Source organism: Moschus berezovskii, chromosome 3 (assembly GCF_049115385.1).
Source record: "Moschus berezovskii isolate FMDL1 chromosome 3, NW_MosBer_1.0, whole genome shotgun sequence".
Classification (NCBI taxonomy): Eukaryota; Metazoa; Chordata; class Mammalia; order Artiodactyla; family Moschidae; genus Moschus; species Moschus berezovskii.
In genome coordinates, this window is record NC_142462.1 from 77,406,871 (window position 1) to 77,419,276 (window position 12,406).

The 12,406-nt window shown below is 36.6% G+C and overlaps 1 protein-coding gene across 2 annotated transcripts in view; it reads right to left on the bottom strand.

The window, feature by feature from the left end:
• Positions 1 to 80: 80 nt before the first annotated feature.
• Positions 81 to 12,406, bottom strand: part of TAX1BP1 (Tax1 binding protein 1) — an 89,864-nt gene continuing 77,538 nt past the window's right edge. For both annotated transcript variants that reach the window (XM_055420965.2, XM_055420964.2), the window contains 2 exons: positions 2,649 to 2,731; positions 81 to 1,989 (listed from right to left, as the gene is read on the bottom strand). In XM_055420965.2, the coding sequence (XP_055276940.1) occupies positions 1,788 to 1,989; positions 2,649 to 2,731 (285 nt within the window). In that variant the 3' untranslated portion in view covers positions 81 to 1,787. The remainder of the gene's footprint in view (positions 1,990 to 2,648; positions 2,732 to 12,406) is intronic.

Here is a 12,406-nt window from a genome sequence, read left to right on the forward strand (position 1 = left end):
TTGTTTTAGAACTGAAGGCAACTAAATAAAATTCCTGTCAAGAAAAGCTGCTTGTAAATGAAATCACATTTAAAATAAACTGCCTCTGACCCAAAATAAACATGGCTCTTTATTTTCATTAGCATCCATTATCAAGGCCAGTATCCAGTTTGCCACAGAAACGAATATCCATTCAGTACACCTTGTTCTTAGGCTGCTCATTTTTTGGATTCAGCTGACACATGTAGATGTCATCAATGTTTTTGCATGGATCACACTGAATTTTCTATCAATAATAAACTACTTGTAAGCCTGGGGCTAGAAGCTACTTAAAAATAGGTTAGTATGAACAATTTCATTTCACTGGTAGTAAGTAGTCTATACTATTCAAAGTATACTTTTAGGTAGCATGGTCCACAATTATTAACTGCTCCTACTGTTGAACATATTTTACCTGAATATATTCTGCTTAGCCTATAACCTATCCGTGAAGCTTAAAACGTGGATTCCTCACAACAGCATCCCAGATCTGCCATGTCCTAACATCTGGCACCTGACTGCCTAATACTGTTTTGCCCTAGACTCAAACCTTTTAAAGGAGTTCAATGATACACAAATTCTGCTCTTAGAAACAAATACAAGTCAGATGGTGTATATGCAATTTACATATAGCACTTCAAAATGCGACTGTACTAAGTTCATATCTTAGATAACTAGTATGCTTAAGACAACTTAAGTATTTTAATAACTACAAAAGGAAAAATCAAAAAGTCTGTATTTTAAATTCTTCACATTTATATTCTAAAAGAGTACTATATTTCAGAACATTTAAGACCCAGGACCAAAAAAAAAACATTCAAGATGATCAAACAGATTTGACTGAAATTACATACCTCTAAAAATGTGTCCACTTTAATGTCAATACTATACACATCAAAGACATAAAAAATACATTAGTTTGATTTGCGTTTATGCATTACATGTTTAATCACTTACTGAGAACATTAAGTTATATTATCAGAAAAATGAGAAAAAAAAAATACATTTTCTGTGATTTTTATGCCACAACCACCACTGTTCAGTAGATCATTTAATATAAAACAATTACACCAACATATCTTGTTCCATTTCCCCATCAGACAGAAATACAACTTTAGGATGGCTTTAAAATAATTATTCAGGTATTCTAAAGTTTTTCAGTCATAAAATTAGCAAAATATGCTTTCTATTAATTCCTAAAGCAAACATCTCAAATATAAAAGGATAGTTGCTATCACTGCTATCTTGCAAACATGTGATATCATTCTACATGCAGCTCCCTTTCTAAAGAGGGTTAGAAATTTTTTTCATGGGCTACATTATGAAGTTTCTGTATTCAAAGGATTTCTTTGCAAGACCTATGGTAAATTCTTTTTACTACATAATTTTTAATAGTCATGCTTAAGCAACAAGGTCAACAGAATCTTGTAAATATTCTGCTAAATAACACTATACATTTTTTTTTGTGGTAACACTAAAATAATCCCTATTTCCTTCATTCATATAATTTTGCAAAATGGGGAATAAATATACAAACACACAAGAATTTCCTAAGCAAGTAAGATTAACAGAGGTTAAAATTACATTTATTGATAGTGATAAGCCAAACACTGACCCTGACCCCAGTAACACCAAACTCAAAGTAGCTCTTGGTCAAAAAGTGCGCTAGAGGGTACATGAAAGTGACACCTGTGGTCTCCTTAGTGCTCTATTTGAGGTGACTTTTTTTCAACTGTTAAACTGTATTATAAGTTCTAATAAAAAAGTAACTAGTCAAAATTTAAAACATTCTGATCAAAATGGGTCTGTACGTGCCTTTCAAACACCTGCTGGTCATAGTCAGGAGGGAACTGCTCACTGCACATTGGACACACCTTCCAGTGACTTTCAACATGTTCTTCAAATTTGCTCTGATCATAGTTGGGAGGGAACATTAATTCACAGAGTGGACATTTCTTCTGAACATCAAAGCTTGAGGAAATAAAATGAAAGAATCACATGTCTGATAAGATGTAACAGCAGTAATCTTCAGATATGGCAAGACTGCATTTATCTAGTTAATATCAGTATCAGCTTAACTTACCTTTAAACTCTTCAATTACTCCAGGAACCTCTTTTTCTTGGTCCTAAAAGCTTGCTATTGACAATTGTGTAAACCACTTATAAAGCCTCTAAATTTATTTCACGACTAGATTGACAAAATCATGTCAATGTATGGCAAAACCAACCAATATTGTAAAATTAAAAAATAATAAATAACAAAAAACAAAAAAAAATACAATCACATTACGTGAAATGAGGCTCAGTGACAAGAATTCTTCAGTTGTTAACTAACAGAATATGCCTTTTGTAAAACTATAAAGATTAACTGAACTTGTAATTTCCCAACAGCACTCACTCAGTTTAACAACTAAAGTTGTTTACAGCATTGGCTCTCAAAGAACTGCATGTATCAGCACCATCTGGACGGGCACACTAAAATACATATTGCTGGGCCCCATGACAAGAATTTTGGGTTCAGGAGATCTGAGTTACAACCCTGGATCATATGCATTTCTAACAAACTTTCAAGGACCATACATTGAGAACCACTGGTAATCCCAATTCTACACAGAAAAGAGAGAAGTTACCTGGGATCAAAGCAAAAGCCTGTTCCATGCCCACGTAAATGCTGACTTGGAGGATCAGGAGCAGTGGGCACTTTCTCATCTTCCTAGGCAAAGAACAATTTTTGCAACTTTTGAGAAAAGTGAAACCAAACAGAAGTCCCTCAATTTAATCAAGCACTGTATAAAGGAAGTAAGATTATACTTGAAAAAACTTTATTTCTATTGTCATTAGATTTTCCTGTAAACAGAAGTCTGAAAGTAATTTGTTTTTACAGAGTATTTCACTGTGGACTAAGTCTTACCTTGAAATAAAAACCAGTATTCAGTGGAATGGAGAGTGTACTACACCTGAGTGTGTGAACAGAGGAAGATCAATAGACTTCTGACCTATATGTAGGTAACTTTACCGCATTTTTATCATCCATACACTGGCCACTTTCATACAAATCTTAAGACTATATTACTTTTCCTATTATTCTCATTAAATACCTCCTAAGTGTGTAAGACAGGCAGGATCTTTGACAATATACATCCACTGCACAATACGTAGAAATTCAAGGAAAACTAGCAATATATATGAGGTATGCATGTGTATTTTGTTGGCAAATACATGAGAAAATACAACTGGAAAACCGTGTTAAAAGCAAAGCAATGCACCAAACTACAGGTCTCAAAAACTCTGCTGTAAAATAATCTATTAATTTTTTAAAATATTTAACTACCTGATGAACAGATTATCAAGGTAGCCTGCTGAAAACCCTTAAATCTGAGTTTGGATCAAAAACAAAATGCTAGTTTGGATTTCCATGCCTGCATCCCAGTGGTCACTTTACAAACTTGCACATTGCTGCTCCATCAACAACGGAGAGGATGGCATAACATGGCTACTGCTCTGACAATTATCCCCTCCTGAAAGGGGTCGGGGGGTGGGGTAACACAAGGCTCCCCACTCTCCTCCGCCAATGTGCATCACCTGAGAAAACACTTCTGTTGGCAAATGATTCCCTTAGGCTATACTTGAGCAAAAGAAAAACAGGATCAGTAATCTAATAGATTGAGAAACTGAGGAATATTGGACAAGTACTTGATACACTTCAAAAATTAAAGTCTTTAACTAAAATCCAGTTTTAAAATCTAAACACACAAAGAGGGAAGATGATACATAGTTGAATCTGCTAAGCTTAATATGTATGACAGGTAAATTGTGATTCTGTGCCACATTACTCTGGCTGCCAGATTTAGGCCTTCCAGTAACAATACCTGAAACATGAACTGGCTTAAACAACTACATATAAAATAGTGAACAAAATTTTCTCATATATATAAAATATATTAATTTTTTAAATTTTGAAGTGCTATTTAAGAAAATGAAAACATAATGAAAGGTCTCTTCATATTCTACATTTAGAAATTCTTGGAGAGAGATATTTATAATAAAATACAACCTTCTGGTGCCAAATATATTACTGGAGCCAAAAATCTCATAACTACCTTTGTTTTTTTGTTTTTTAATAACAGCTAACAGCTTATACCCGGAGAAGGCAATGGCAAGCCACTCCAGTACTATTGCCTAGAAAATCCCATGGATGGAGGAGCCTGGTAGGCTGCAGTCCATGGGGTCGCTAAGGGTCGGACACGACTGAGCGACTTCACTTTCACTTTTCACTTTCACACATTGGAGAAGGAAATGGCAACCCACTCCAGTGTTCTTGCCTGGAGAATCCCAGGGACGGGGGAGCCTGGTGGGCTTCCGTCTATGGGGTCACACAGAGTCGGACACGACTGAAGTGACTTAGCAGCAGCAGCAGCAACAGCTTATACCAATTTATTGCCTCAGAGAGTCTGATGCAAAGGTGCTAGATTCAGACTAACCTATCAGACCTGTTAACCCAACTGATAAAATGTGGACAAGGGGATAAAAAAAAAAGCAATTTATATTTTATAAGCCATATATAATTTGGTAAGGATAACTCTCTTACTCTATTTTCTACCAGAATAAAAGGGGAGAGAGACTCGAGTAGAATTCTAGATAGAATAATGAGATGTTCATGAAATAAGAAACCACCTACTCAGAAAATAGGTTAAGTATGTAATAAAATCTGAGGCGTCAATTAATATAATATAGTCCCTGGTAGTCTTGTCACGCAAAAGGACCAAGTTTTCACTCACAGTTGCTCCATTTTACTCACTGAGCTTGGCTATTTCCAAACCATACTAGCTTATATACAACAAATTAGACAGGGAAATGAGGCTATTAAGGCAGGCTCACTGCCAGCAACAAAAAGTTGCTACTGGTAAAAAAGAGAAAGGTAGGCAAGAACCAAAAACATCCAACAGGATTTCAACACTGCAGCATACAGCTTTACTATATACATTAAAAGAATGTGAGGACATCATTCAATACTGATTTTTTAATTAATAAACTTCAAATTTATTAGTATTCTATTTTAGAAAGCTTTCACTGAAAGTTGTCAACTTAAAAGGATTCTGAATAGCAGGTTTTAAAATATAAGTACCTAGGTATTTTCGCAAAACTGCTTAATACCACACTGAAATATATTTATGAACAACTGCAAATAATTTTTCTTAAAATATTTTCAACAGCATTTTAATCTGCAAAGGCTTAAGCCATCTACTTGTTCATATACCTTTAGACCCATCAGCATAATGCTCTTTCTAGTGCAAACTGGTTTTTAAGCAAAGGAAATATATTACAGTAAACTGAAGCCCTACTTGAAACCCAAAACTTCTCACAGGATGCTCAATTAAAAATCTAGTGTATAAAAATATTGTTTTTTATCAATGCATGCTGCTGCTGCTAAGTCACTTCAGTCGTGTCCGACTCTGTGCAACCCCATAGACGGCAGCCCACCAGGCTCCCCCGTCCCTGGGATACTCCAGGCAAGAACACTGGAGTGGGTGGCCATTTCCTTCTCCAATGCATGAAAGTGAAGTCGCTCAGTTGTATCCGACTCTTAGTGACCCCATGGACTGTAGCCCACCAGGCTCCTCCAACCATGGGATTTTCCAGGCAAGAGTACTTGAGTAGGGTGCCATTGCCTTATCAAAGCATATCATGAGTTTAATCTCTTAAGACAATATGATATATTTAATCATACTAAATTCAAAACACAATCATGACCATAAAAATATAATTACCACATGATACAACAATTACACTTCTGGGTATATGTCCAAAAGAACTGAAAACAGGAACTCAAATAGATATATTGGTACACTTATGGTCATATCCACATTTTTCACAATAGCCTAACGGTGTAAACAATTCAAATGTCTACCAGTGGATGTGTAGATTAACAATATGTGGCATACACATACAATGTATGGTATACACATACATTACTTAGCCTTAAAAAGGAAGGAAATTCTGACACGTTATAACATAAATGAATCTTGAAGACATGTTAAATGAAATAATCCCATCACAAAAAGATCAACACTATATATGATTCTCCTTATATGAGGTATCTGCTGTTGTGCTGTGCTTAGTCACTCTGTCATGTCCGACTCTTTGCAACCCCATGGACTGTAGCCCACCAGGCACCTCTGTCCATGGGGATTCTCCAGGCTACTGGAGTGGTTGCCATGCCCTCCACGGGATCTTCCCAACGGAGGGATCAAACACAGGTCTCCCACATTGCAGGCAGATTCTTTACCATCTGAGAAACCTGGGAAACCCAAGAATACTGGAATGGGTAACCTATCCCTTCTTGAGGGAATCTTCCTGACTCAGGAATCCAACCTGTATCTCCTGCATTGTAGGTGAATTCTTTACCAGCTGAGCTACAAGGGAAGCCCTAGGTACTAGAATAATCAAATTTGACAGCCGACAGGTTGATGCGGGGGGAAGAATGGAATTGCCATTTAACAGATAGAGAGTTTCTGTTTTGTCAAGATAAAAAGAGTTCTCAAGACTGGTTGCACAACAGTATGAATATACAGTTGACCACCGAACAATGAGGATTTGAACTGCGCCGATCCACCTATATGTGGGGCTTTTTCAGTAGTAAATACTGCAATACTACATGATCTGCAATTGGCTGGATCCTTGAATGAGGAGCCATGGATATAGGAGAAAGTGTAGATACAGGGGACCGATAAGTTATACTAGATTTACCTCCACGTTGTTTAAGGGTCATCTGTACTTACTGGAGAAGGAAATGGCAACCCACTCCAGTGTTCTTGCCTAGAGAATCCCAGGGATGGGGGAGCCTGGTGGGCTTCCGTCTATGGGGTCACACAGAGTCGGACACGACTGAAGTGACTTAGCAGCAGCAGCAGTACTTACTGCTATAGAACCATGTATTACAAAATAGTTAAGATGGCAAATTTTACAATGTATTCAACCACAATAAAAAATGCAATCGTGATCAAACCATCAATATGCACCCAGTTACACCATTTGAATCATTAGGATTCAGTTAATCAGCATTTCTCAACCTTTGCCAGGAATTATTAATTGAAATAATTTGTTGCTGAGTCACTTCAGTCGTGTCCGACTCTGTGTGACCCCATAGACGGAAGCCCACCAGGCTCCCCCGTCCCTGGGATTCTCCAGGCAAGAACACTGGAGTGGGTTGCCATTTCCTTCTCCAATGTGTGAAAGTGAAAAGTGAAAGTGAAGTCGCTCAGTCGTGTCCGACCCTTAGCGACCCCATGGACTGCAGCCTACCAGGCTCCTCCATCCATGGGATTTTCTAGGCAAGAGTACTGGAGTGGCTTGCCATTGCCTTCTCCGTGAAATAATTTAGATATCATTTTTTGTTGCTTAGGTGCTTAGTCATGTCCAACTCTTTGCAACACCCACCCCTCCCACCCCCATTGACTATAGCCCACAAGGCTCCTCTGTTCATGGAATTTCCCTGGCAAGAATACTAGAATGGGTTGCCATTTCCTTCCCCAGGGGACCTTTCTGACCCAGGAATCAAACCCGTATCTCCTACAGTGGCAGGCGGATTCTTTACCACTTGAGCCATTAAGGAACTAGCAATAAAGATCTACCACCTAACAGAACTTTTACTAAGTTGATAATTATTACTTTAGCTCAAGAAAATCCTTTAAGAAACATCTGCTAAGGCCAAAACCAACACATAAGAACAGTACCAATAACTCTGGGTAACTATTACATAAAATATAAATATTTATCCTTCTTAACTCTGTATTATTAATATTGGTCAACATCCTCTTTTCATGAGATGTTACTATTCAAACTCCTCCAAACATCCATGAGTTTGAGCAAACTCTGGGAGACAGTGAAGGACAGGGAAGCCTGGTGTGCTGCAGTCCATAGGGTTGAACACAACTTAGCGACTGAACAACAACAAACATCCGTTTCCTGTAATATATCAATGAAGGAATATCAACTGAATTTATAACTATAAAGATATTTTTAAAAAGGAAAATAATTTTATAAGATCTCTATTACTTTTCAATTGTCACTTTTCTCAGATACATGCACCCCTATAGAAGCACTATTTACAATAGACAAGACATGGAAACAACCTAAATGTCCACTGACAGATGAATGGATAAAGGTGATGTATATATATACACAATAAATATTATAAACATGCATTATATATAATATTCTAGTGTATATATACACACTATATATGTACACACACACAAACAGAATATGTAGTAGTGCTCAGTTGCCCAGTCAAGTTTGACACTCTGCGACCGCAGGTTCCTGTATCCATGGAAGTTTTCAGACAAGAAGACTGGAGTGGGTTGCAATTTCCAGTCATAAAAAGAGTGGCCATTTACAGCTACACGGATGGACCTAGATATTATCATACTAAGTGAAGTAAGTCAGAAAGAGACAAATACTAAAACATGACACAAATAAAACTCATCTATGAAACAGAAACAGACCCACAGACTTAGAGAACAGACTTGTTGCCATAGCATGGAGAGGGGAGCTGGATTGGGAGTTTGGGACTAACAGATGCAAACTATTACATATAGAATGGATAAACAACAAAGTGCTATTGTATAGTACAGGGATATTCAATATCCTTTAATAAACCATAATGGAAAAGAATCCCCGCAAAAATGTTACTTTTCTCCATATCCAAAAATTAACTCAAAATGGACCAAAGACCTAAATCATAAGCTAGAGCTACCTTAGATAAATCAATGGTTTCTGAGATACAGCACCAAAAGTGCAAGCAAAAAAAAAGGATAGGTAAATTTGCCTTCATCAAAATGTAAAACTTTGTGCTGCAAAAGATACCACCAAAAAGAATGAAAACACAACACACAGATGGGAGGAAAGATCTTTTAAGTCATTTATCTGGCAAGGGACAAATAATTCTATTTTAAAATGGCCAAGAGACATATGTATTTTCCCAAAGAAAATATACAAACAGCCAACAAGCATATTAAAGATGCTCAACATTATCAGTCATCAGGGAAAAGGAAATCAAAATCACGATGATACACCATTTCACATAGCCCCTTTGAAAATCACAGATCCTTCTGAGAACAAAAACTAAAAAGCTCGTCAAGAAAAAAATGTATATACCAAAATTTTTCACAGTGAAGGATGCATGATACCTGCCAACAAAACTGCATACTAGATTCACAGTGAAGGATTCATATAAAAAGCTGTCAACAAACTACACATTAATACAATGTGTGAGCCTCAGTTTTTCAGAGATAGAGGAGAAGGAAGTAAAGCTAGTACAGGTGGAAGGGAAACACATTATACAAAGACATAAAAACAACTGGAAAGTGAGATGTGTGTTAAAGAAAGTAATTCAGCCTTGCCTGATGGACTTTGGTCTAAACATCCTATTGTACTCAAACTTTATTAAGCATATGATCACTAAAAGATTTTGTCTGATTCTCTGCAGATCTGGAGTGGAGGCAAAGATTCCTCATTTCTAACAAGTTCCCAGGAGATGACAATGGTGTTGATCCAATAATATTTTTGGGTAGTAAGGGTTTATACCATGATTCCAAAAAGTGTGCAGAAAGCTAGGGCACCACAGCAAATTCACAGAGGTACTATGGATTATTTTTAATTTTTTAATTGTCAGATACCATGTAAACAACTAGTTCAAGACAGCTCACAGTTTCAACATTAGACAGTGCTATGTTCCTTTCAATAACATCTTACCCTTAAGATTTTGGCAGTTGCTAAGATATGAAGCAGGTGCCTAGTGAAAACCAATTTGAAATAGAAAATGAAAATGGCTTGTCCAATCTGATTTCAAGGTTTGAGAAGTCATCTGGTGGTCAACAGCCACATATATCCCATTTGGAACAGGTTATTTAAGAAAAATATGACTTTCTTTCATGTGTATTTTTTTTCAAATGGTTAATTACTACACATTTGTTAGGAAATCATTAGTTCTTTTGGCCTATGAGGTTCTATGAAAAAAAAATTTACTGAGATGCTGAAGGTGCCATGAACTGAGAAAGTTTGGGAACCTCTGGTTTAGATAGATTGATAGGTGGTAAAACCACAGCTTCCACAGTCCAACTAATGAGGCTGTACACTTACCAGCTGTATAAGCTGAAGCAAGCCAGTTCGTATCTCTGTTTCCTCCATTTTAAAATAGAAATAGTAGCAGTTCCTACCTCATAGGACAGCTATGGAGAGTTAATATATTAAAGCATTGGCTGTCAAAACTACAGAAACATCTGTAGCTATCACCATTATCATAATTACGGTGTTACAGTTACTGCTATTATAACCATTAGGTAAAGGGGAGTGAGTCATTAAAGGCTTTTTTGATCTGACAGAAACAAAGTTTTTGGTGCAGAAGGGAGGGGATTATGGCAGTATGGGGGATGTGGTGCAATATGACTAGAGGGGCCTGTAAGTGTAGCTACTTCAGCCCCAACTCAAAAGTGCTGGGTCCCATGGCTGTTAAATACTTCCAAGGGCAAAGAATCAGAGAAAAGGAATAGGTCAACTCAAATCTGCTTTCTTTATTCTAACTAAAACTACTAAAATATTTAATTTGCAAGTGATTTTTGTTGTTGTAATGATAAGAATTAAAAAAAAAACAGGTCTGAATATATATGAAAATTAGTTTGTCTAATGTGAAAAATTTTCTGATAGCAAAATTACCAAAATGTGCCTATTAAGAGCCCTTCCATCTCATTATCAAATTTAAGCATGTCAGCAAACGAGCACAAGATTCTAACACTGTTTCTCATGGGTTTGCAGGAGGGCAAAGCACACAGATCAGAAAGAACATTCTGCTAATTAAACTGAAGCAGATGACTACAGTAGAGAAGGGCTTGTCACATGTAACATCTGTGCCAAGAATGATCAGATTAAATATGCAAAATGTGAAGTGAAGGTGTGAAAAAGCAGTAAGATAATACTGTAGACTTCAAATAGGCTACAAAAGTTCTGACAGTTTTCCTAATTATTCCCAGTAATGGACACAGGAGGCCAAAAGGCAGGAGAGAGAAATACATTTTTCTCCATTATGGGTGTTGAGCTCTAGGGCTAAAATCATGCCTGTCTGAACACTGATCAGTTTCTGCAAAGGTTAATAGCAATTAAATGCAGCAAACTAGATTAAATGAGAAACAGGTCATGATACCACTGTACTTGCAAAGAGCACGATAAGGCATTTCTTTTAAATTCTTAATGCACAGAAAAGCCAACAAGAGCTGCTATAAGAAAAAGGTCTATCTATTAAATGGTAAAGAAATCTCCTAAATGAAAAAAAGAATGTCATGCTACATAAACTGATTCAATTACCATCAGTATTGAATACAAACTGCCGAGATTAAATACAAACGACGTCTACAAGAGTATTTCTCTAAAAAACTATGATACACACACTTCTTCCTCTTTCTCAGCTAAAGAGTTCACCTTATAACTTAAAATGGGATATATCAGTAAGTGCAAAACTGAAAAGATGCACACGAGAGAATAATATTATCATTAACACTTTGCTTCTTCCAACCTAGAACATCTATAATCAAAAGAATATAGTAAATTACTCTGATAATTAAGATTAAACCATCTATGACTACAGTTAATACTGTATTATATATTTGAAAGTTGCTAAGAGAGCAGACTTTAAATCTTCTCATCACAAAGAAAAAATTATAACTGTAGACGGACATTAACTACACTTCTTTTGTAGTATACACAAATACCATTATGTTGCACACCTGAAACTAGTATGTCACAGGTCAACTGCGGCTCAACTTTTTAAAAAAATTTTAAGATGAAATTACTTTGGGGGCTTCCTGGTGGCTCAGTGGTATAGAACCCATCAGCCAATGAAAGAGACACAGGTTCAATCCTTGATCCAGGAAGATCCCACATGTTGCAGGACAAACTATGTCCATGCATCACAACTATTGAGCCTGTACTCTAGATGGCAGAAAGCATGAGTACTGAGTCCAAGTGCTGCAACTACTGAAGCCCAAGTACCTTAGAATCCGTGTTCTACAACAACAGAAGTCACCACAATGAGAAGCCTGGGCATCACAACAAGCAGCACCTGCGTGCCACTTTTTGAGAAAAGCCTTCACATCAACGAAGACCCAGCACAAAAATAAAATTATAAAAAATGATTCTTGGGAGAATGAAAATTTATAATGAACATCATTTTTAGAAAAAGATTAAACTATCTTATAACTACAATATGCTGAGATCATTCTCCAAATAAATCCTAAAATATCCTTCTGAAACTTATTCAAAAAGATGAAGCAAGCAATCATGGGTACACACAAGCACACATATTCTCTCTTCCCACACACACGTAACTCTCTACACA